Source organism: Mustelus asterias, chromosome 21, assembly GCF_964213995.1.
Source record: "Mustelus asterias chromosome 21, sMusAst1.hap1.1, whole genome shotgun sequence".
Classification (NCBI taxonomy): Eukaryota; Metazoa; Chordata; class Chondrichthyes; order Carcharhiniformes; family Triakidae; genus Mustelus; species Mustelus asterias.
This window is the reverse complement of record NC_135821.1, coordinates 1,327,967-1,354,522: the sequence shown is the minus strand read 5'-3', so window position 1 is coordinate 1,354,522 and position 26,556 is coordinate 1,327,967. Positions and strand designations below refer to the sequence as shown.

General features: G+C 45.6%; 1 protein-coding gene across 1 annotated transcript in view; it reads right to left on the bottom strand.

Moving 5' to 3' along the window:
• The window catches only part of emc10 (ER membrane protein complex subunit 10), a 59,955-nt gene that overhangs the window by 16,526 nt on the left and 16,873 nt on the right, over positions 1 to 26,556 (bottom strand). Inside the window, exons 5-6 of the mRNA XM_078237267.1 lie at positions 12,945 to 13,126; positions 11,185 to 11,278 (exon numbers count right to left, since the gene is read on the bottom strand). Of these exons, the coding sequence (XP_078093393.1) occupies positions 11,185 to 11,278; positions 12,945 to 13,126 (276 nt within the window). The remainder of the gene's footprint in view (positions 1 to 11,184; positions 11,279 to 12,944; positions 13,127 to 26,556) is intronic.

Here is a 26,556-nt window from a genome sequence, read left to right as displayed (position 1 = left end):
GGGAGACGGGAGTCGAGGGAGACAGACTTTAAGCACCCGGAAAAATCATGAGTTAAATAATGGAAATCACCTACAGTGGAATATGGTTCTATGAATCCACATTTGTATCAGACCCATGGCCATTCTTCATGCATTAGTGAGGGGGAGGGTGATGGACTCGTGGTATTATCGCGAGACGATTAATCTAGCAACTCAGCTAATGTTCTGGGGACCCGGGTTCGAATCCCACTAGGGCAGATGGTGGAATTTGAATTCAATTTTTTAAAAATCTAGAATTAAGAATCGACTGATGACCATGAAACCATTGTCGATTGTCGGAAAAACCCACCTGGTTCACTAATGCCCCTTTAGGGGAGGAAATCTGCCGTCCTTACCCGGTCTGGCCTACATCTGACTCCAGAGACACAGCAATGTGGTTGACTCGCAACTGCCCTCCAAGGGCAACTTGGGATGGGCAATAAATGCTGGCCCAGCCAGCGACGCCCACGCCCCACGAGTGAATAAAAGAGTGAGTTAACAACCACAGGAAACATCTGTGTTCCTATCTTCACACTGTTCCTCCACTTAACACATGCAGCTTGTCACCAACCAACAGAATCAGGGAGTAGGTCTGATTTGTTCCCACCGTAAGCCAGGGGAAAGGAGGATCCCCCAAATTATGCTCTGACCGAGACCAACTCACTCAGCGTGCTCCAAGAATTATATCTGGGATTTACTAGTCTGTGAGATTAGTTCACTTGCACAAATGTTTCCTTAAACAAAATGGCAACGAGAGCCAGAAGTATGTCCATCTTGTCACCTAGCGGTGTTAACAAGTGGGAAGAAAGAAAAATAAATTAACAGAAAATAAAAATTAATACTGCAAACAATTGATGCTTGTAACTATAGAAACAGTGGCACAGTGGTTAGCACTGCTGCCTCATAGCGCCAGGGACCCGGGTTCGATTCCCGGCTTGGGTCACTGTCTGTGTGGAGTTTGCATGTTTTCCCTGTGTCTGCGTGGGTTTCCTCCGGGTGCTCCGGTTTCCTCCTGGTGTTCCGGTTTCCTCCCACTGTCTGAAAGACGTGCTGGCTAGGTGTGTGGCCATGCTAAATTCTCCCGCTGTGTACCCGAACAGGCGCCGGAGTGTGGCGACTAGGGGATTTTCACAGTAACTTCATTGCAGTGTTAATGTAAGCCTACTTGTGACCCTAATAAAAATAATGCCCCAGGTGATGGAATTTTTTCTATCCTCATCTGGTCACAAAGATCCATGGAAATTCCATGGCTGATAGAATTTCAAATCTACGTGACTTAGATCTTCCGCCATAACTTTACGCGGAACAAATAAGGTGTCTCAGAATTCACTTGTTTATTTTTATTGTAATCCAATTTTTGTGAAGAATTTGCAGTTAGCTGCAGAGTCCATCAGACCTACACTCACATACACCCATCAGTCCTTTGCCTGCTGTTTCCCAGTAGTTCTCTCCCCTGTCAGACTGAGTGACTCTCAGATACACCAGGTTAACCCTTGAGGGTTGCTGTATGTTGCCACATCTCAGTTGCATCATGGTCAGTGAACTGACAGACACGGCGCGGTGGCACAATGGTTAGCACGGCTGCTTCACAGCACCAGGGAGCCAGATTCGATTCCTGGCTCGGGTCACTGTCTGTGTGGAGTTTGCACATTCTGCCCGTGTCTGCGTGGGTTTCCTCCGGATGCTCCGGTTTCCTCCCACAGTCTGAAAGACGTGCTGGTTAGGGTGCATTGACCCGAATAGGCATCGGGGTGTGGCGACTAGGGGAATTTCACAGTGACTTCATTGCAGTGTTAATGTAAACCTTACTTGTGACTAATAAATAAAACTTGAAACTTTAAACAGGCGAATCAGTGCATACGAATTTATCACCATTGGATCGGGTTGGTTTGGATCATGCTGGAAGCAGTGTTTTTGATTTAAACAAAGAAAATAAAGGATAAATAGGAGATTGCAAGCAACAAACAAAAGACTCAAGGTCAAATGACCTTTGGGAGTTGAGAAGTTCCAACATGTGAAACAGTAAACAAGACAAAACCAACCTTAAAATGGATGAACACTGGGATAGTTGGCCTTCTTTTGGGTTGGCTGAGCTCCTTTATGGAAAACCATGCAGGGGAGATCATTTGGTTTGTCCCACTCCGGTTTCATGCTAGCCACACTTTGGATAGATAGAAACTTAACTTGCATGTACAACTTTTTGGGCCTGTATTATCACAGTGCAGAGAGACCCCAGAGAGCTGAGCTACTATGATGCACTGAAAGGCTTCTTGTCTTCAGATCGATCCCTTGGGGGCAGGAACGGCCTGTTCTGTTGGTAACAATCATTGCCTTACAAGGTGAAATGGCTGCGTGGAGGCAGAGGCCTCTCAGTCACTGGACATTTAGGTTCTCTGAAAATAATTAGCTTGCCATTCTGATACGAAGAGCTGTTGAGAATCTAAAGGCCAGATCCAGGCTTCAGGAGCAAGGGAAAACATAATCAGCGGCCTGTGAGGAACTGAATAGTGCCCTTGTTTGTCACTGCATGCATTCTCCTGAAAACACTTGGGAACCACCCTTACTTTGCAGATGTCAGGCTCGTGCTCCTAGTTCCTGAGGCACTTTGATGGTGTTTGTAACCATGTGAAAGATGGCCCTGCCCAGAATTAAATGCCACGGCATAAAAAAGAGAAACACCAGCTGATCAAATTCACAGGTACAATAGCACAATACATGAAGCAATCGTGGGGTCGTATTTCTGAAAGTCACCGTATGGCACTAGGGCTTGGATTTTCAGCCATGGCAGATCGGGATGCGACGGAACAGTTAAAAAGTTCAGACAATCCCAGCGGCAGGTGGGATTGGAATGTTCCAGCCTAGCTTTATGGCATGCAGCTTTTACTGGGTCTCTTCTTCATTCTCCACAGAACATCGCAACCCATCCCCTGGCACATAAATTGCCGCATTCGCACGATTCCAGCTGGTGGGACCTTATGAACGCTCTCCAAATCATTGCACAAAGCCACATTCTTCAATCCACTATCCAAACCTCACTCCTGAAGGTGCTAAATTGGACTGGGTACATGCAGTTGGTTCCATGGTGAGAATCAGATACCTCACCTACAGATAAGGTTAGATATTGAGTCTCGGCAGTCCGATTGACTGAGGACAATGTCACAGTCAAACCCAATCAAGGGCTCGCCAGATTGCTGCAAGCACATCTTGCATCTCCAAGTCACCAAAAGTTTAAAGTTTGAAAGTTTAAAGTTTATTTATTAGTGTCATAAGTAGGCTTACATTAACACTGCAATGAAGTGAAAATCCCCTAGTCGCCAGTCACGGTCCGGCGCCTGTTCGGGTACACGGAGGGAAAATTTAGCATGGCCCATGCAACCAACCAGCACGTCTTTCAGACTGTGGGAGGAAACCAGAGCACCCGGAGGAAACCCACACAGACACGGGGAGAATGTGCAAACTCCACACAGTGACCGAAGTCAAGAATTGAACCAGGGTCCCTGGCGCTATGAGGCAACAATGCTAAGCACTGTGCCACCGTGCTGCCCTAAAGTGCAAGACCCCAAAAAGTAATTTGATGGAACTTTTACATTCACTATCCCAAGGTCTCGGAAAAAAGCCGAACGGAGTTACCGATTTTATTTATTCTCCGCTGCTGCTTGAAGAAAATTTTCCATCAGGCTAAATCTCTGCAGAATAGAAGTATATTATATAATATGCACAAATTGCAATAGCACTCCTGAACAGGTAGTGAAATAAATCCCATTATCACTTTCTAAATCATGAGATTCAATCACAGAACGTGGCCATTATCGCTGTGCGCATGATGCCACCAAAAACAAAAAAGGCGAATGGTTACAGGTTAAGTCAAAGTTAAAGTTAATTTATTAATCACAAGTAAGGCTTACATTAACACTGCAATGAAGTTACTGTGAAATTCCCCCAGTCGCCACATTCCGGCGCCTGTTCGGGGTCAATGCGCCCTAACCAGCACGTCTTTCAGACTGTGGGAGGAAACCGGAGCACCCGGAGGAAACCCACGCAGACACGGGGAGAACGTGCAAACTCCACACAGACAGTGACCCAAGCCGGGAATCGCTGTGAGGCAGCAGTGCTAATCATTGCGTCACCATGCCAGCCTGTGCTATATATGCAAGGACATGATACCCTCATAACACAAGGATATCGACAATTCCCTCCTCTTTGAGTTTAACAGAGGCACCAAACCTTTTAACATGATTTTGAACAGATTAACACTCTTGGTAAAAATAGCACAGACAAATATCCAGTCTGAACATGTTAGTCACACGGTAACATCGTTGATCATTTTTGCTGCACAGTACAACAGTATCATGTATTACCTTAGCAGGTCTGGCAGCATCTGTAAAGAGAGAAAAGTGCTGATATTTTGTGTCCAGATGACCCTGTGTCAAAGCTGAATTCCAGCATCCGCAGTAATTTGCTTTTATTGTGTATTACCAGCTGATTGCCTGTGATCTCAACTAAACAATTCAAAATCTACGCTGAATATTAAAAGATAACTTGTTATTTCTTTCACTTATTCCTTCTGTAACATTTGGCTTGCAATCGCTTTGCTTTTATGCTGTCACTGCAGCCAGGAGCAGAGTGTAGCTTCTAACTATCAGACCATCGTCACTGTACAGCAGGTCGCAAGTTCGAAAGACGTGCTGGTTAGGGTGCATTGGCCATGCTAAATTCTCCCTCAGTGTAACCGAACAGGCGGCGGAGTGTGGCGACTGGGGGATTTTCACAGTAACTTCATTGCAGTGTTAATGTAAGCCTACTTGTGACTAATAAATAAAATTTACTTTAAAGATATGAGAGGGGCAGGAAATCCACAGGGTTGCAGCTACCAGCTCAGGGGAAAACTGCTCTTTTAGAAGTATTCCAAAATGACAACACACCCATGGCAGCGAGTTGTGGAAGACGTCCTCAGCAAACTGTTCCAGAGTTTTTAAATGACATATTTATGTCTCAATAGCGTAGTCACCTTTTTAAACATTAAACCAAACAATATTTGCGAGGCTTTTTAAAAAATAACAAAAGGGGGGGGAAGAAAGAGTAAAGGGTATAGTCCAGCAATGCAACAGGGACCAAGTCTATCAGGTGCCCTGTAGATAGTGGGGATAGAGGAGTGTGTTCGGAGGAATTTCACAACTTATAATTTGCAAAAGGTTTTATATTCCAGTAAGACCCTGTATGGTGTTTAATAACTCGTGAACCATCCAAGAGTTCTTTCTCCCCACAGTGAACAGAAACTCACCTTTCCAATCATTTAACATCCTTGGGGGGTTACCATTGATCACAAACTCAACTGGACTCACCACATAAACACAGTGGCTCCAAGAGCAGGTCAGAAGCTCGGAATGCAAGTAACTCCCCTCCTGACTCTCCAAAGCCTGTCCACCATCTACAAGGCACAGGTCAGGAGTTGATGGAATTCTCCCCACTTGCCTGGATGGGTGCAGCTCCAACAACACTCAAGAAGCTCAACACCATCCAGGACAAAGAGCCCGCTTGATTGGCACCACATCTACAAACATCCACTCCCTCCACCACCGACGCTCAGTAGCAGCAGTGTGTACTATCTACAAGATGCACTGCAGCAATTCACCAAAGATCCTTAGACCGCACCTGCCAAACCTACAGCCACTTGCATCTAGAAGGACAAGGGCAGCAGATACATGGGAACACCACCACCTGCAAGTTCCCCTTCAAGCCACTCACGATCCTGACTTGGGAATATATCGGCCATTCCTTCGCAGTCGCTGGGTCAAAATCCTGGAATTCCCTCCCTAACAGCATTGTGGGTCAACCCACAGCATGTGGACTGCAGCGATTCAAGAAGGCGGCTCACCACCACCTTCTCAAGGGCAACTAGGGATGGGCAATAAATGCTGGGCGCAGCCAGTGACGCCCATGTCCCAGGAATTAATAAAAAAATGTCCTCTGCAGTGGGTTTAGGAGGAGTTCCCGAGTACAGGGTTCCCGACGTGAAATAGAAAATGAAATGAATTAAATCTTTTTTCTGCTTCATAAGCTAACAACAGCTTTATGATCTAGGTGTAATGCACGGACACTAAATGCTCGTTAAAATGCAGCTTCTGTTGATGGGAGCACAATCCTTAGAGTGATAACTTCCTTTCAGTGAACTATTTTCATTTTTTTCATTGTTTATGCCCATGTGCACTGAAAAGAAATACTGCTCCCATCAAATATTATCACAGCACGATACAAGTTCCCCTTTAGGCCATCCCTCAATGGCTCAGCTTGTCAGGGATCTTCCCAGTGTAATAGTGAACCAAGCAGACCTAAAAGGATCCAGGGTGGCAATCCCGGTCTCTGTGGATTTGGCCGATTTCTCAGCTGGGGCACTGGGAGGAGAGTGCCGAATAACCTCAGTGTTCTTTGGTTGAGAAAGGGTCGGGTGGGTGGGCAACGAGAGAGTAATCAGAGTTCAGCCAGAGCTCCAATTCCTCCCCGCTTTCAGTAACGCTCGAGTAAACCTCAAACACGGGACTACGTTAAGAAACGGCATGCTTGGATCCAGAATCAACACAACATCGATCAAATAGATCTGTCTACACTTCCCGCTGCCTCGGCAAAGCAGCCAGCATAATCAAGGACTCCACGCACCCCGGACATTCTCTCTTCCACCTTCTTCCGTCGGGAAAAAGAAACAAAAGTCTGAGGTCACGTATCGACCGACTCAAGAACAGCTTCTTAAAGTTTATTTATTAGTCACAAGTAAGGCTTACATTAACACTGCAATGAAGTTACTGTGAAATTCCCTGCTGCCCTTCCCTTCTTCCCTGCTGCCATCAGACCTTTGAAAGGACCTACCTTGCATTAAGCTGATCTTTCTCTACACCCCTAGCTATGACCGTAACACTACATTCTCCTTTCCTGCTCTACGAACGGTATGCTTTGTCTGCATGGCACGCAAAACCAATACTTTTCACTGTATGCTAATACATGTGACAATAATAAATCAAATCAAATACCTAATTAACACTCGCAGAAAAAATGAGCCGATAGCAACAGAGCAACGGCATCCCCAGACGGATTAAAAGGATGCATTTAGGACACATTGACAAAAGAGCAAAATAAATTCTCCCATATCATAAGACTTTGATCACAATGATCACTGATGGGAAGGAACCAAAGTGGAAAAACTCCAAAAGGATAAAATATAAAACTGTACATGTTATAAAACTAAATGATGTATGGCAATGTGATTAGAGCTGCAACACTCTCAGGAGAACAGCATGCCTAAAATGTAATGAGTTTTACTCTTGTGGTTGAACGCATTATCCCTACCCCTCAAGTGTACTATAGCTTGGAACACACTCTCAGCCACTGTTTGTGCTCCATTTATTCCTGTCACCAAATGAATACATTAGCTTCTGACGGGCGGGTCAGGTCACTCTCACTGCAGCAATCAGCAGTTTGAAACAACTCCGAACTCGGAGTGGAATGAGATCTTACAGGAGTCCTCCCCACTGACAGACCTTACGATGGCATTTCTGCTGTGAGTTTGCTTAGCTCTGCATCAAACGGTTTCACCTAAAGAGCCTATTCCTTATTGAAACATCATGGACCTGCGTCTCCCCTTACTCAGTGAGGAGCTGAGAGTTATAAACAGAGGAAGTCCAGCTTTGAAGCTTAGCCACACTTGCTCGTGCAAGGCTGCAGTTAGGGTCACTGCTCCTGACTGGTACCCAGTGTTCAGGTAGATGCATGCATACGTGAAGCTGAGATCGGTGATCCCCCAATCAAGCGAGGACCTCTTCACTGCGTTGAATGTTTTTTTTTCCAAATTAAATTTTCACATTAAAGCTCTCTAAATTATGTTACCACAGCATGCTACTTGTTTTGGTAAGACAGAAAAATGAAGCATACAGAGTCAGACAGATGGGAAGATTCCGAGTTTGATTCTTGGTCTGTGTTAAGTTAGCTGATTTCATTGGCAGTCAGAATGCTGTAATTTGGCAGAGCAACACTTTGGATGAAAAAAGCACAAAAAGATATCAGCCAGAATTCGGAAGTGTTGATGGCAGCCCGGTGGCAGATGCCAAAGTTTGCAGCTGGGTCAAGATCAGACGAGGGTCAAGATGCATAAGGACAGCATTAGTTTCAATGGTCATATTTACTCACGCCCGAGTTGGGGTTTCCTGCAATTTCTACCCCACTCACTCCGACGAAAAATTAATTTTAATAGGCTTAAAAAAATAAATAGAAACTTATACCAGTCCAAATTTACATTTGAAGAATGTTTATTTGACAGTGCACCAGAGGATTGCTGGCACTACGGGCGGCACAGTGGTTAGCACTGCTGCCTCACAATGCCAGTGACCCAGATTCAACTCCGGCCTTGGGTGTCTGTGTGGAGTTTGCACGTTCTCCCCGTGTCTGCATGGGTTTCCTCCAGGTGCTCGGGTTTTCTCCCACAGTCCGAAAGATGTGTAGATTAGGTGGATTGGCCATGCTAAATTGCCCCTTAGTGTCCAAAGATGTGCAGGTTAGGTGGATTGGCCATGCTAAATTGCCCCTTAGTGTCCAAAGATGTGCAGGTTGGGTGGATTGGCCATACTAAATTGCCCCCAATTGTCCCAACACAATTAGGTTAGGTGGATTGGACATGGTAAATGTGCGGGGTTATATGGATAGGGTGGGGGATAGGGCCTGGGTAAGCTACTCTGCCAGAGAGTCAGTGCAGACTTGATGGGCCAAATGGCCTCCTTCTGCACTGTAGGGATTCTACGATGCTATCATAGAAACCCTACAGTGCAGAGAGAGGCCATTCGGCCCAAGGAGTCTACACCGACCACAATCCCACCCAGGCCCTATCCCCGTATCCTGACATATTTACCTGCTAATCCCTCTAAGCTACGCATCTCGGGACACTAAGGGGCAATTAGCATGGCCAATCAACCTAACCCACACATCTTTGGACTGTGGGAGGAAACCGGAGCACCCGGAGAAAACCCACGCAGACACGGGGAGAACGCGCAGGCGCCACACAGAGAGTGACCCAAGCTGGGAATCGAACCCGAGTCCCTGGAGCTGTGAAGCAGCAGTGCTGCCCTGATGATATGATGATTCTATGTTCTGCAAAACTGTACTCCTGCAAAAGTAAATGCCATTGGAAGGGAGCAAGAAGGGTAGAAAATTAGGAGTGAGAAGCTACAATTAAAAGCAGTCTTTGTCAATTTTAGCACGGCTGCAGATTCGTTCATCAACCTCCAGCTGCAAAGTCCATATGTGGAGGGGGTTCACATCAGCTTCAAGAGCTCAGACTCAAGAGACAAACTGCCAAATGCAGCTGAGGAGAGGACTCCAGATGGAGACAGACTTCCATAAAGCTCTCAGCGTCAACTTGCTGGACAACTGCCAATTTCCAGAAAGTCACAACAGGCTTGCAGCAGTATTGACAGAAGATGGGGGCTACTGCATCTGATCACTTTCACATCCAACTAGCTCACTGCAATCAGCATTAAATATTGAAAAGCAAAATTAGCAAGAACTGGCACTTAAAAATTCAGGGGGAAAAAAAAATCGTCTCTCTCCCACGCGTGTTGAGCGCGTGTGAAATTCTTGGACTGAAGTTCCCTCATAGTCACTCAGTTTACTTGCATGGGCAAGATGATCTTAGTCTCCATGTCTGATTACGAGCCACCTTGTCTATTCCTCATCTCGACGCAGTACTCTAATTGAAGCGTTAAATTTTATTTGACTGCTTCGTAGCAGTAAATGTACCTAGATGTATTGCACACTAATGACAGTAACACATTAAGAGATGTGTCAGTGTCATCAGATATGTCGTTCAAGCCTGCTCTATTTATAATATCTGTGGATGCAGCTTGTTTGAGGATGGAAGGAAGAGGATTTTTCTTATTAATACTTCTGTTTCTCCCCCACCCCCCCAGCTCCAACATCTTTTTCTGAATTATAGGTACCAGTCGTCCTCGGATACATTTAATACACAGTTCCTTTTCTATGAACGATATGCTTTGTCTGTACAGCGTGCAAGATAAAATACTTTTCACTGTATATTAATACATGTGACAATAATAAATCAAATCAAAAAACAGTTTACAGTAACAGTTTGCTCCTCTGGTACCTTGCCTAAGTGCCCTCTTGTATATGAGGTCTACAAAGTTATCCGAGGCATAGACAGGGTGGATAGTCAGAGGCCTTTTCCTGGGGTGTAAGTGTCAATTACAATGGGGCGCAGGTTCAATGTGAGAGGGGGAAGGTTTAAGGGAGATGTGCGGGGGAAGGTTTTCACACAGAGGGCGGTGGGTGCCTGGAACGCGCTGCCAGAGGAGGTGGGTGGAAGCAGGCACATTAGCAACATTTAAGAGGCATCTGGCTGGGTACATGAATAGGGAGGGAATAGAGGGATACGGACCGAGTAAGGGCTGAATGTTTTTTTAGTTTAGTTAGGGCGTCAGGATCGGCACGGGATTGGAGGGCCGAAGGGCCTGTTCTTGTGCGGTACTTTTCTTTGTTCTTTGAGTGACTGTCAGCAGTCATTTGAAAATGGGAGGATCCACGGCCAAAGACAACTGTGTCGTTACCCAACATCCAAGCAAGCGCGCCTTCCAGGAGAGGTAATCACATGGTAACTAGCAGCAGGAACCATTGCTCTTCTTTAGTCCTTCCGAGCACAAGGGCCACTTAGGAAAACCAGTTTACGCCAGATTGAAATAAGCTAACTCAACAGTGGCCTGAACCAGAAACCTTTGTGGCACAGAACCATGTCAGGCAATGCATTTATTCACTGAGCCACCACAGGAGCGGAGAAAACTTTAGCCCCGTACTTCGAAGAACACGTGATTGTGGATGAATTGCAGCAGGGTTAATGGGCCGCAGGTTATGAGTTGAGATAAAGAGCTGCCGGTTTTATTTCACTGTCAGTTCCAGAGCTCCATGCATACATACATAATATCACACTTTCACCCTTTTAAATAGCACAATATCACAAAGCGAGAGTGTGGCTCCTGGAAAATACAATGCTTGCAATACGTTTGCAAATACCTTCTGAAGTTTCCTTATAGTGCATTAATTCTGCAAGATTATTATAGCGTTTTATTTTACCCTAATAAACATAGATGCTTCCTTCCCCCTAAAGGGCCAACTTACATATTTTGCAATGAATGACTTCTGCTCTTGCGGGTTTTTCGCTTTCTGGGCCTGTTCATGTTCCAGCCGCTCAATAAATGCGGCTGTCTCTGGCCTGGAACGCAACAATAAAAACTATTTAGAGCAGCGTCAGGAAGGTAGGCTGCTTTTTCCCAATAGCTTAGAGAGGTGATCAGTTAAAAGCACGGTCAACAAAAATGCAATTTTGCAAGCTCCCTCTGCTGTTCTGTTATTTCACAAAGCTACTGTAAATTTTGGCATGAAAATTAACACGAGACTGCTCCATTTTTCCAACACCACAAATCGTGTTTTTGCATATACTCGGTGTATGAGTCACTCCCCTTTGCGGTCGTGACATGTTAGGCGTGCACCTGGAGTCAGCCTCAATTTTTCTCCCCAAAAATGGATGCTTATTTATCAGTATTTTATAACTGGGCGTAAGGGATCAAGCAGGCTGCGTTACCAAAGGTGCATGGGAGTTTAAGACACACCCACGCTTTGCACTGGAAGCAGATGACATTTCAAAATGGCACACCGCTGTTTTGTTTTTATACTCGGCACACTAGACGATCCCCTGTTTCTGAAGGGATTATTAGAAGCTTCAACGTCAACTTACATGCCAGCATCTACAATATTGTTTGACCTTGCTCTGCACAGAGACAATTGCGTCGGACAGACCAGGAAGCTCCTAGATTAGAGGCCGAGCCATACCAAGTTGGCTAATCTCAGTTGGGACACTGATAATGGCATTACACACGGTCTCAGTAATCCCTGCGCTAAAAGGATTAAAAGAGAATCTGCCACATTTTCTGTGCGCAGTTGTTATCAATGACTCCCGCTAGAGGGTATGTATGGACGCCAAGTTCATTCACATATCTTCCAGAGTCAATGTGAGAATTCTCTGGCGTCCCATCAGCAGGTTTCTTGGCAGCAAGAGACGGCACGCCATTCGCTAGCCGCGGGATCATCTGGTCCCACCACCATCAATGAGATTTCCCTAAACTGCTGACGGGACCAATGCCACTAGCGGGCGGCCAGAGAATTCCGGCCAGCGTCAATGTCACTAACCTACTTCCTCGTTATTTCCTTCAATCCATTATCTCACAAAAAACACATTAGATTATCATACAAACAATCATAGAATCCCTACAGTGCAGAAGGAGGTCATTCGGCCCATCGAGTCTGCACCTGCCACAATCCCACCCATGCAATTACCCTAGCTAGTTCCCCTCTAAGGGGCGATTTAGCATGGTCAGTCCACCTAACCAGCACATCTTTGGTCTCCAGTATTAATTTATATTGTCTGTTTCAATTACCTTCCCTGGTAACATTTTATGATTTTCACCATCCTTTGGGTGATAAAGCTTCCCAACTTCCACATTTTTAACTTGCATCATCTGACGTGTGATTTATCCACAAATGCGGGTCGATAAACCTCAGCTGGCTAAACGACTGGTTCATGATACAGAGCGATGCCCACAGCGCAGGTTCAATTCCTGTACCGGCTGAGGTCATTCATTAAGGCACCACCTTCTCAACCTTGCCCCTCGCCCAAGGTGTGGTGACACCCTTCGGATAGATCGCCACCAGTCAGCTCTCCTCCTCAAAAGGAGAGAGCAGTCTATGGTCGTCTGGGACGATGGCAATTTTACCTTCTACTTTACCGCAATATCTAACAATTTATTTGAATCAGATCACAAGAAAAATACACAGAATCAAAAGAGAATTACAAAAATACAAGCACACAGAAAAATACTCACGCTGATGCCAGGACTGGCTGCATTAGGTGCACAGTTGTGTTAAATACCTCCAGATCCACATCTTCCACCTCCGCTCCGTTGCAAGAACCAGGGACAGTTACAATGGAAACACCGATTATATTTCCAGACACATCTGTGTTAACTGTGATTACATCAGATAGGTGAGACTCAACCAGAGAGCACTATAGAAAGAAAATTAAAATAAAGGCAGTAGAATCAGCAACTGACCAGTGGAATAGTAAAAACACCAACTTAAGTTTCTGTGCAAGTTTTTTCCCAGGGTGGAAGAGTCAATTACTAGGGGGCACAGGTTTAAGGTGTGAGGGGCCAGGTTTAAAGGAGATGTACGAGGCAAGTTTTTTTTTTACACAGAGGGTGGTGGGTGCCTGGAACTTGGTGCCGGGGGAGGTAGTGGAATCAGATACGAGTGTGACTTTTATGGGGCGTCTTGACAAATACATGAATAGGATGGAAATAGAGGGATATGGTCCCCAGAAGGGTAGGGGGTTTTAGTTCAGTTGGGCAGCATGGTCGGTGCAGGCTTGGAGGGCTGAAGGGTCTGTTCTTGTGCTGTGATTTTCTTTGTTCTTTGAAAGCACCATTAAACTCGTGACTTTAAAGTTCTGAACTCTTCTTAAATTGCCCAGAGTATCTTTGGCACTTTCAGGATTTATTCATTTGTTTCCACCTCTAAGTACATTCTGCCTCCAATCCTTAAGGCACTGACACCTACAGTCCACAGATACTGCCAGCTCTGCCAAGCGGTAATTTTTCATACCAATCTGAACAGTTTCACCCCACTGCACATTACAGCAGGAACCATGGAGCGGCCATCAGCAGTGGCAACTTTAGCTTGTTGTTACCGTCCCCTAGCCCAGGGGCCCAAGAGACCGCACCAGTGGGATTATCTAATGCAGAATAGACTTAATTTGAGTCTGGATGACTTCATAGTGATTCTTCAGAAAATGCTGGAAAAACTCAGCCGGTCGAGCAGCATCTATGGAGGCAGAAAGCATTTCGAGTCCCTACGACTCTTCGAAGAGTCACAGCGACTCGAAATGCTTTCTCCCTCCACAGATGCTGCCAGACCTGCTGAGTTTTTCCAGCATTTTGTGTTTCAGATCCCAGCATTCGCAGTATTTTGATTTTATTGTGGAACAGACTTTCTGGTGTGTGGTTTCGTGGTACAGCACTAGTGCTTTGAACCAGATATATTTTAAGAGCTCAACCTTGCTGCCTCTCAGTGCCAGGGACCCGGGTTCGATTCCCAGCTTCGGTGACTGTCTGTGTGGAGTTTGCACGTTCTCCCCGTGTCTGCGTGGGTTTCCTTCAGGTGCTCCGGTTTCCTCCCACAATCCGAAAAATGTGCTCGTTAGGCGGATTGGCCATGCTAAATTCTCCCTCAGTGTACCCGAACAGGCGCCGGAGTGTGGCAACTAGGGGACTTTCACAGCAACTTCATTGCAGTGTTAATGTAAGCCTACTTGTGACACTAATAAATAAACTTCTTCAACTTCTCTAATCTGGACAATCTGGTCTTGCAGACCTTCACAACGAACATATAATCAGACACAAGATGGAGTACTCTTACTAGCTGGGTCAAAGCAGGCTTCTCCAAAGCTAACAAGTCGTTAGGCAAGAGACAGTGTACTCCTACTGGCTGGGACATTGCAGGCTATGCACCATGTCATGGCCCAGTAAAGAAATGTTTACACTGGCATCAAGTAACAGAGGCTACATACCTTTTGGTTAGAGCTACTGCGCAGTCTTCTCATAGGGTCAACAGACATTTCATAGCTTTTAAATGGAATAGATTTCATGATATTTTTAAAAAGTGGTAACTGCACATCCAAGCAGTCAAACAGAAATGTGTATTACTCATGTAATGATAAATCCAAAGAGATGGAAGATCTCTCGAGGCAGTGCCTGAGTATGTGTCCTTTGACCCCTGGAGAATATTACAAAGACCACAAGGTGATCGCAAAACTTAACACTTCAATTTGCAGCGAAAGAAGCATGAAATGTTCAAGTTCATACTTATAATTAGAGCGTGATTTTATACCATGGAAAGCAAAAACAAAACTGGAAATCTGAAACAAACACAAACGGCAATAACTAGATATTGAGGAGGCGGTGGTGTCGCGGTATTGTCGCTGGACTAGTAATTCAGAGATCCACGGTAATGCTCCGGGGACCTGGGTTCGAATCCCACCAAGGCAGATAGTGAAATTTGAATTCAATAATAAATATGGAATTAAAAGTCCAATGATGACCATGAATCGATTGTCGCAAAAACCCATCTGGTTCAGTGATGTCCTTTAGGGGAGGAAATCTGCCGTCCTTACCCGGTCTGGCCTCCATGTGACTCCAGAGCCACAGCAATGTGGTTGACTCTTAAATACCCTCAGGGATGGGCAATAAATGCTGGCCCAGCGACGCCCACATCCCATGAAAGGTAGCACAAGTGGTTAGCACTGCTGCCTCACAGCACCAGGGACCTGGGTTCGATTCCCGGACTTGGGTCACAGTCTGTGTGGAGTTTGCACGCTCTCCCCGTGTCAGTGTGGGTTTCCTCCCACATTCTGAACGACGTGCTGGTTAGGGTGCATTGACCCGAACAGACGCCGGAGTGTGGCAACTGGGGGCATTTCACAGTAATTTCATTGCAGTGTTAATGTAAACCTTACATGTGACTAATAAATAAACTTCAAATTTTAAAAGAGACACAATGATTTAAGTATGTTCCCTTCATTAAGCAGGGATGTCTTGATGCACCTGTACAGGGCATTGGTGAGGCCGCAGCTGGAATACTGTGTGCAGTATTGGTCCCCTTATATGAGGAAGGATATATTGGCATTGGAGGGAGTGCAGAGAAGGTTCACCAGGTTGATACCGGAGATGAGGGGTTTGGAGTATGAGGAGAGGCTGAGGAGATTGGGTTTGTACTCGTTGGAGTTTAGAAGGATGAGGGGGGATCTTATGGAGACTTATAAGATAATGCGGGGGCTGGATAGGGTGGAGGCGGAGAGATTCTTTCCACTTAGTAAGGAAGTTAAAACTAGAGGACACAGCCTCAAAATAAAGGGGGGTCGGTTTCAGACAGAGTTGAGGAGGAACTTCTTCTCCCAGAGGGTGGTGAATCTCTGGAATTCTCTGCCCACTGAGGTGGTGGAGGCTACCTCGCTGAATATGTTTAAAGCGCGGATGGATGGATTCCTGATCGGTAAGGGAATTAAGGGTTATGGGGATCAGGCGGGTAAGTGGTACTGATCCACGTCAGATCAGCCATGATCTTATTGAATGGCGGGGCAGGCTCGAGGGGCTAGATGGCCTACTCCTGCTCCTATTTCTTATGTTCTTATGTTCTTATTAAACCGCAAAAGCTTTGAACAAGGCTCCATAATTGAAACTCAAACTGATTGATTCTCTCCACAGATGTTGTTGGACCGGCTCAGTGCACCCACCATTCTTTTTTTTGCATATGACGACTTACTTGATAAGATGAGTAAGATTAAGTAGCGTAGAGTTTAAAAGTCTAAAAATGTTCTGCTACATTTAGACATTGTCAGCAGCAAAGGACATGTGGATGATAAATATAAATGATGGCAAGAAAAATATTTTAAAACTCAAAGGAAATGAATTCCAAGAGGAAATAATCCAATGGAATTTGTTTTAGAAACAGGCACGCAAATGATATCAATGCAAACTCCTGTGGCATTGCTCAAGGAGGACAAAATAAGGATTTTTAAAATTTATTTATTAGTGTCACAAGTAAGGCTTACATTAACACTGCAATGAAGTTGCTGTGAAACTCCCCTAGTTGCCACACTGTTCGGGTACTTAGGGAGAATTTAGCATGGCCAATGCACTTAACCAGCACGTCTTTTGGGCGGTGGGAGGAAACCGGAGCACCTGGAGGAAACCCACGCAGACACGGGGAGAACGTGCAAACTCCCACAGACAGTGACCCACGGCGGGAATCGAAGCCGGGTCCCTGGCGCTGTGAGGCAGCAGTGCTAGCCTTCATGCCACCTACATTAAACAACAAAATTCAGCTGCACCTATTCGCATCAATAGTGCTTAACTCAAACTGAAATTAGGCAAACAAAAGGACTACCTTCCCATCAGTGTTTAATTCTAACTGCTTAATTCCAACCAATGAGATTTCAATTACTTTCAACTACAAAACAGCTTTGAGACAACAGGTGTGAAAACTAGTGTGTATTTACTGTACAATACAATATTTAATGCATGGAGCATTTTGTATATGGGTAAAATATTTGGCTGGGTGGAGGGTGACCTACTAGTTACGTTGGTAACTGTGCAATGGACTGAGGCAGGAAGTTGGGCGCAAGGATAGATTCTACCATGTGGCAGTTTCCAATAATAGCATGAACGGACAATGCAACCGGGGAGAGGCAAACAGACAACGAGGAATAATGATGGAAGCACCTGATAGAGCTAGCTAGATCTTATGTGATACACTCCAGCTAATGACAGAGGTAGGTATTAAAGATTATAGTTAGCTTAGAAGGTTCATCTGCAAGGACTGAATCAACATCATGAGAGCAAATAACAAATCTGCAGTGCACCATGAGAGGGCGGCACGGTGGTTAGCACTGCTGACTCACAGCACCAGGGACCCGGGTTCGATTCCGGCCTCGGGTGACTGTCTGTGCGGAGTTTGCACTTTCTCCCCATGCCTGCGTGGGTTTCCTCCGGCTGCTCCGGTTTCCTCCCACAGTCCAAAGATGTGCGGGTTAGGTGGATTGGCCGTGCTAAATTGCCTCTAGCGTCAGGGGGATTAGCAGGGTAAGTGGGATTGTGATTGGTACAGACTCGATGAGCCAAATGGCCTCCTTCTGTACTGTAGGGAGTTTATGATTCTTCTATGATGAAATGATGCATCACAGGAAGTGTCAGGTTAACAGGAGGTGCGTGCATACCCAATTCTTTCATACTCCATTCACTATGCACTAGAGTTTAAAGAATACCACTGGGACAGTAGCCTGAGCCCAATACATCGTTAGATCAGCCTCAATTAGTGCAAAAAAAGACAACAGTTGGACTTTGTGGCATCATAGCCCCTGCCTCTGAGGAACACAGTAAAAGGTATGCAGATGATTTCACTGAACAATGTGGCACAAGTATGGTCTATTCATGCTCCTGTGCACATGAGAACATTCAATCACGACACCCAACAGTAAGAAAGCTTTCTGATGCTGTCTATTTACTCTCCCTCCTGAAGGCACTTATTCACACTAAGGGATAGTGGGGCGGCACGGTGGCACAGTGGGTTAGCACTGCTGCCTCACAGCGCCAGGGACCCGGGTTCGATTCCCGGCTTGGGTCACTGTCTGTGCGGAGTCTGCACGTTCTCCCCATGTCTGCGTGGGTTTCCTCCGGGTGCTCCGGTTTCCTCCCACAGTCTGAAAGACGTGCTGGTTGGTTGCATGGGCCATGCTAAATTTTCCCTCCGTGTACCCGAACAGGCACCGGAGTGTGGCGACTAGGGGATTTTCACAGTAACTTCAATGCAGTGTTAATGTAAGCCTACTTGTGACATTAAATAAATAAACTTTAAATTTGATTAGATGTCAGTCATCCTCTGGCATTTTGGCCAATTGGTCAGTCCTCGAGTGTGTGTTCAGATAATGGTTATCAGATCATTCAGCTTTCAAAGGTATGAAAGCCGAACCCTCTGTTGACCTCATTGTAGAACCCAGACACAAGTCTAGAATTTCTTAATATTGTGCCAGGGATTAATTAGGTGCTGTATTTTAAAACTACATCAGGTGTAAAGTAAATCAAAGCAGAGTAAATTCCCACATATGTTGGGTTTATTTCTTAGAGAGTGGTTAGTGTTTGGAATTCTACACCCCAAAGAGATAAGGAGTGAGAGGGGAGAGGTACAAAAGTGTCCAGAGGGACAATTTTTTCACACAGAGGGTGGTGTCTGGAACGAGCTGCCAGAGGTAGTAGTAGAGGCGGGTACAATTTTATCTTTTAAAAAGCATTTAGTTAGTTACATGGGTACGATGGGTATAGAGGGATATGGGCCAAGTGCGGGCAATTGGGATTAGCTTTGGGGTTTTTTAAAAAAAGGGCGGCATAGACAAGTTGGGCCGAAGGGCCTGTTTCCAGGCTGTAAACCTCTATGACTTTCCCAAAGCCACTTGATCGCAAGAGCATGGCAATACCGTGGCTAATTTGCCCCCCTCCTTCGGCCTGGGGTTGCTGACATTAACTGTCACGCTCACACCCCCCCACCCCCCAACCCTCGCACTGGCTGAGAACAATTAACTCAGTACAGATCATCAACTGAACCTCTGACTCAATTACACTTCAGCTTTACACGGTGAGCTGTTCAGGCAGAACCTAATAAGTCCTGTATAAATCCCTCAACAGCACTGACCAGGGTGCAAGTATGTGGTCGATTCCAACAAGCGGGCTGGCCAAGGAAACATTCAACGTGCAAGTGGAAAAGACTAGCAACCTGATCACCAAGATCATCAAGATGACCATATCCAGAATGGTACCCAGAAAAGACTGCACAGGAGCTGCAGTATCTGGTTTTAATTTAGACCCCTGCCAATATTCCATGCAGCTTCTTCACTACTAATATGGTAGTGTGGAAGTGATACATAGTAAGGAAATACAGGATATATCCTGCTAAACATGTGGTTAGCTAAATATATCTGGCTGGCAAACAAAAATATAATTACATCACCCTCCTGGGCAGAGGGAAACATGCTGACCGAATCAATAACATCTTGGAAAAACGTGTACCCATTTCACACAAAATACATCATGTGACACTGTAGTCCATGTCTGCTCCGAGTGTAACATTTGTGACCTCTTCTCCCCCTCCCCCCCTCCCAACTCTTACCAGGATACAGTTCCATTGGCACAAACAACTCTCCTGAACCTTTTGGAGTTAGTTCAAGTAGGAAGGCTATTCGACTGCAGGTGGCGTCCTCGGCACGATGCTATCACTAACATGCCCTTTGCAGTCAGAGCCATTAGGGGGCAGTCAGGCATGGAGGTCAACTCTTGTGATGCAACTGGTGCCTGGAACAGATCAGCCAACTCAATACAGACTGAGGTCCAACCTGGGACCTTTACTCCGTGGTACTTCAAGTAACTGATTTTCACCTGACTCTGTTCTGCTGGCCAATATTCACTCAGGCTTCAAGTTTTTTTTCTGAAGTTTAAGTTTATTTATGAGTGTCACAAGTAGGCTTACATTAACACTGCAATGAAGTTACTGTGAAAATCCCCTAGTCGCCGCACTCCGGCGCCTGTTCGGATACACTGAGGGATAATTTAGCGTGGCCAATGCACCCAACCAACACTTTTTTTGGAGTGTGGGAGGAAACCGGAGCACCCGGAGGAAACGCACGCACACACGGGGAGAACGTGCAAACTCCGCACAGACAGTGACCCTAGGGTGGCAAAGTGGTAAGCATTGCTGTCTCTCAGTGCCAGGGACCCGGGTTCGATTCCCGGCTTGGGTCATTGTCTGTGCGGCGTCTGTACATTCTCCCTATGTCTGCGTGGGTTTCCTCCGGGTGCTCCGGTTTCCTCCCACAGTCTGAAAGATGTTCTGGTTAGGGTGCATTGGCCATGCTAAATTCTTCCTCAGTGTACCCGAACAGGCGCCAGAGTGTGGCGACTAGAAGATTTTCACAGCAACCTTATTGCAGTGTTAATGTGAGCCTACTTGTGATTAATAAATTAACTTTTACTTTAACTAGGGCAGGAATCGAACCCGGATCCATGGCGCTGTGAGGCTATAGTGCTAACCACTGTGCCACCAAGTGTCAGCACACAATAAGCATCACAGTGACAAGAACAAAACAAAGAAAATTACAGCACAGGAACAGGCCCTTCGAACCTCCAAGCCTGCACCGACCATGCTGCCCAACTGAACTAAAACCCCCTACCCTTCTGGGGACCATATCCCTCTATTTCCATCCTATTCGTGTAGGTCCAGACGCCCCTTAAAAGTCACTATCGTATCTGCTTCCACCACCTCCCCCGACAGCGAGTTCCAGGCACCCACCACCCTCTGTGTAAAAAAACTTGCCTCGTACATCTCCTTTAAACCTTGCCCCTCGCACCTTAAACCTGTGCCCCCTAGTAATTGACTCTTCCACCCTGGGAAAAAGTTTCTGACTATCCACTCTGTCCATGCCCCTCATAATCTTGTAGACTTCTATCAGGTTGCCCCTCAACCTCCGTCGTTCCAGTGAGAACAAACCAAGTTTCTCTAACCTCTCCTCATAGCTAATGCTCTCCATACCAGGCAACATCCTGGTAAATCTTTTCTGTACCCTCTCCAAAGCCTCCACATCCCCTCTGATAGTGTGGCGACCAGAATTGAACACTATATTCCAAGTGCGGCCTAACTAAAGTTCTATAAAGCTGCAACATGACTTGCCAAATTTAAACTCAATGCCCCAGCCAATGAAGGCAAGCATGTCGTATGCCTTCTTAACCAACTTCTCCACCTGCGTTGCCACTTTCAGTGACCTGTGTACCTGTACGCCCAGATCCCTCTGCCTATCAATACTCTTAAGGGTTCTGCCATTTACTGTATATTTCCTATCTGTATTAGACCTTCCAAAATGCATTACCTCACATTTGTCCAGATTAAACTCCATCTGCTATCTCTCTGCCCAAGTCTCCAACTGATCTATATCCTGCTTTATCCTCTGATGGTCCTCATTGCTATCTGCAAATCCACCAACCTTTGTGTCGTCCGCAAACTTACTAATCAATCCAGTTACATTTTCCTCCAAATCATTTATATATATATTACAAACAGCGAAGGTTCCAGCACTGATCCCTTGAGGAACGCCACATGTCACAGCCCTCCATTCAGAAACGCGCCCTTCCATTGCTACCCTCTGTCTTCTATGACCGAACCAGTTCTATATCCACCTTGCCAGCTCACCTCTGATCGCATGCGACTTCACCTTCTGGACCAGTCTGCCATGAGGGACCTTGTCAAAGGCCTTATTGAAGTCCATGTAGACAACATCCACTGCCCTACCCTCATCAATCATCTTCATCACTTCCTCGAAAAACTCGATCAAGTTAGTGAGGCACGACCTCCCCTTCACAAAACCATGTTGTCTCTCGCTAATACGCCCACTTACTTCCAAGTGGGAGTAAATCCTGCCTCGAAGATTCCTCTCCAATAATTTCCCTACCACTGACGTAAGGCTCACCGGCCTGTAATGACCTGGATTATTCTTGTTACCCTTCTTCAACAAAGGAACAACATTGGCTATTCTCCAATCCTCTGGGACCTCCCCTCTAGCCAGTGGATCCAGGTCCCTGTCCCCACCAGGCACGCGTACACATCCTTTCAAGCAAGGATCACTCGAAGTGATCAGAAACACTGATGAGCTTTTTCCCCTCCCTAACCCAGGGACAATTAGGTCAATTGAAGCATTCAAAAGTAGGTTCCGTAACACATGGCCTGATATCCATTAACGCACCATGGAGCTCAATAAGCAGCTTTTTCAAATCCAGCTTCACTGTCTCAGTCTACCCCTTCGGCTCTCTTCTCAAGGTAGATGCTGACTCTTCACCTAGCGTTCTCAATAAGAAATTTTGTGATTGATACATGTACATCACCCTGACATGCATTTCTGCTTGTTATTGATTTAACTCATTAGCTGCAGAGCAGATTCTCCTTCTACAGACACCAGTAAATGGCCAGGCTTGGTGTGCGAGCTCAGGCAGGGGATTTTCATAGGTGATTCAATCATCAATGGCTTCATAGGTGAGTGCAGTCCCAATACACCCGCTATCCATACCTGGTTTTGTTCCAGCAGGGATTTACTGCACAGCTTCAGAAATAACTGTTTTTTTCCGCCCTTCTTTCAAATCATTCCACCACAGGTAGCTATGAACTCAACTGCCAAAGCCCCAAGTTCTAGAATGCCCTTCCTAAACTTTTCTGCCTCTCTTTTTTGTTCCTGGAAAATACTCCTCAAAACCTAACCATTTGATCAATCTTTTGGTCACCTGCCCTAATACCTCTATGTGGCTTTTTAACGCATCTGTGAAGTGCCTTGGGACGTTTTATTAAAGGCACTATATAGATATAGGTTTTTGTTGTTCTGCAAGTTGAGTGCAGAGACCATCTTTAGCAGCTGAACCGGTGCAGCCATAAATATCTCCTAACTTGGCAAAGAAAAGAGGCTGATCGCAAGATCTGTGATTTGTGAGACTCGGCACTGCTGCCTCACAGTGCCGGGGACCCGGGTTCGATTCCCAGCTCCCTCTCACTCCCTCCCTCCCTCTGTCTGCGCGGAGTCTGCACATTCTCCCCATGTCTGCATCGGTTTCCTCCGGGTGCTCCAGTTTCCTCCCACAGTCCGAAAGACGTGCTGGTTAGGTGTATTGGCAATACTAAATTCTTCCTCAGTGTACCCAAACAGGCACCAGAGTGTGGCGACTAGGGGATTTTCACGGTAACTTCATTGCAGTGTTAATGTTTTTTATTTTCATTTTATTATTGTCACAAGAAGGCTTCCTTTAACACTGCAATGAAGTTACTGTGAAGATCCCCTAGTCACCACACTCCGGCGCTTGTTCAGGTACACAGAAGAATTAGGCATGGCCAATGCACCTAACCTGCACATCTTTCGCTAGGAGGAAACCCATGCAGACACGGGGAGAACGTGCAAAGTCCACACAGACAGTGACCCAAGTCGGGAATCGAACCCGAGTCCCTGGCGCTGTGAGGCAGCAGTGCTAACCACTGTGCCACCGTGCCGTCCCTAAGTAAGCCTACTTGTGACACTAATAAGCAAAACCTTGGCCATTACCCAGCAAGGCTTGGGGGGGCGGGGGTCTCTATTTTTTTGCAGCGCATAGAATACATCTTCCCTTTAAGAAACAAACTCCAAATTTATAATTGCCAATTTAGACAACAGGCTGCCATTTGGCATGGCAGATAATCATTCAAAAGCATTTTTTGAGAAATCCCTGGATTAATTTGTGATACAGGCAGGAGGAGAGGAATGAGCTTAGGGTCGGAAAAAAGATTAAAATAGCCCAATCAGGTCCTGGAATGGGTCCTAATTGCACTGACTGGCTTTTTTCTCCCTCTTGCATATCTGTGTGTTTGGCAAGTGTGCCAACGAAACACAGTGACTTAATGGAATCTTGTCACTAAACTGTAAATGTTGACCATGTGGCATTTAGCGAGTGGGAGACGGTCCGATTAGATTAAGCCAGATCAAGGGTTGAGGCAAGTGCATGAATGTTGATCTAATCAAAGTTCCATGTGAGCATTTAAAATAGAAATTTATAGGGGTCAGGAAGCACAGCGAGTAAACTAATAACTTGCACTTTGAAGATCATCACCGGGGAATGTTCTGGGCTGAAGTTAATATTCAAGTTACATGATTTGTTTAAAAAACCCTTATGCTTGGCATAATCTCGGCTTTGTATTTAAGCAAACATTTATTCTTTTCAGGAAAAGAAAGAGAAAGTTGCTCGGACAAGAATAGTTTTATTGGTTACACATACCAGTTCCTTTATGACCATACAGTTCTTTCGTTGCTGTCTTTGGTCACTTCATGTTGCACTACCCTAGGTCCCCTTCGGGACCCCACGCACCCCGGACATTCTCTCTTCCACCTTCTTCCGTCGGGAAAAAGATACAAAAGTCTCCTGAGGTCACGTACCAACCGACTCAAGAACAGCTTCTTCCCTGCTGCTGTCAGACTTTTGAATGGACCTACCTCGCATTAAGTTGATCTTTCTCTGCACCCTAGCTATGACTGTAGCACTACATTCTGCACTCTCTCGTTTCCTTCTCTATAAACAGTATGCTTTGTCTGTATAGCGCTCAAGAAACAATACTTTTCACTGTATGTTAATACATGTGACAATAATAAATCAAATCAAATCAAATCTGTAGCTTCTCAGCAAATCCACAATGGAAGGTTCAGACCTGGCTTTGAGTAGTGCGCCACACAAAACGGTCAAGTCTTTCGTTACTTAAATACCCAAATGCCAACAAAACTTGGCCTGTCAATACTTAAAGGCACAGCCGGGTACAGAGCAACGTGAACTGGTACCTGTGAAACTATATTACAACCATGATATGGAGCTGCTGGCGTTGGGACTGGAGTGGGCACAGTAAGAAGCCTCACAACACCAAGTTAAAGTCCAAAGGTTTATTTGGTGAGCCACCTGATGAAGGAGCAGCGCTCCGAAAGCTCGTGATTCCAAATAAACCTGTTGGACTTTAACCTGGTGTTGTGAGACTTCTTACCATATTACAATCAAGCAGCTGAGAAAGTGGGGTAGGGAGGCTGTGAGGAAGAGAAACGTAGAAATGCAGAAAATAGGAGGAGTTTTGCCCCTTCGAACCTGTTCCATCATTCATTATGATCATGGCTGATCATCAAATTCAAATCCTGATTCCGCCTTGCCCCCATATCCCTCGATCCCTTTAGCCCCAAGAGCTATATCTAATTTCTTCTTGAAATCACACAATGTTTTGGCTCCAACTACTTTCTGTGGGAGTGAATTCCGCACATTCATCACCTCTGGGTGAAGAAATTTCTCCTCACGTCAGTCCAAAAAGTTACCTTACCTCAAACTATGACTCCTAATTCTGGTCTCGCCCAACATCGGGAACGTTCTTTTTGAATCTAGTTCGAAAGGTTATTTATTAGTGTCACAACAAGGCTTACATTAACCCTGCAATGAAGTTACTGTGAAAATCCCCTAGTCGCCACACTCCGGCACATGCGCAGGCCAGAGTCAGAACTACACAGTCAGAACTACAATGTTGTAGCCTTTCTGCAAAACAGTCATCTTTATTAACGTTCTGTGCCAGATAAAAATCTTTGTGGCACAGTGGTTAACACTGCTGTCTCACAACGCCTAGGGACCCCGGTTCAATTGCAGCCTCAGGCGACTGTCAGTGTGGAGTTTGCACATTTTCCACATGTCTGCGTGGGCCTTCTCCGGGTGCTCTAGTTTTCTCCCACACTCCAAAGATGTGCAGTTTTGGTGGATTGGTCATGCTAAATTGCCCCTTCGTGTCAGGGAGATTAGCAGAGTAACTACATTGGGTTACATGCTCAGAGCCTGGGTGGGATTGTTGTCAGTGCAGGCTCAATGGGCCTCTTTCTGCACTGTAGAGATTCTATGTTTCTAATTTCTGCCCCATACTTGCAATGATCAAATTTGTTGTATCCATTAGCACCAACAGAAAATAAGTCAATGTGAGTGTAACACATTCATGTTACTCTGATACATCTGACGCAACTGTCTCGTCAATGGAAATCTTGGTGTCTGATAACAAGAGAATTTCATTGAGAAGCTCAACTGCAAACATCATTTTTATATATGCTTTTCTAAAGGGGGAAGAAAGGGGGGGGGGAACATTTTTTACAATAATGCATCAGTGACATTTTATATCTTTTGTGTTTAGATTCTTGAATTTTGTCAATTCAAAAGCCAAGGTCACCTGCTAGAAAATCCATAAGACTCCCTACAGTGCAGAAAGAGGTCATTCAGCCATCAGGACAGCACCAGCATCAGTCCCACCCAAGCCCTATCCCCGTTTACC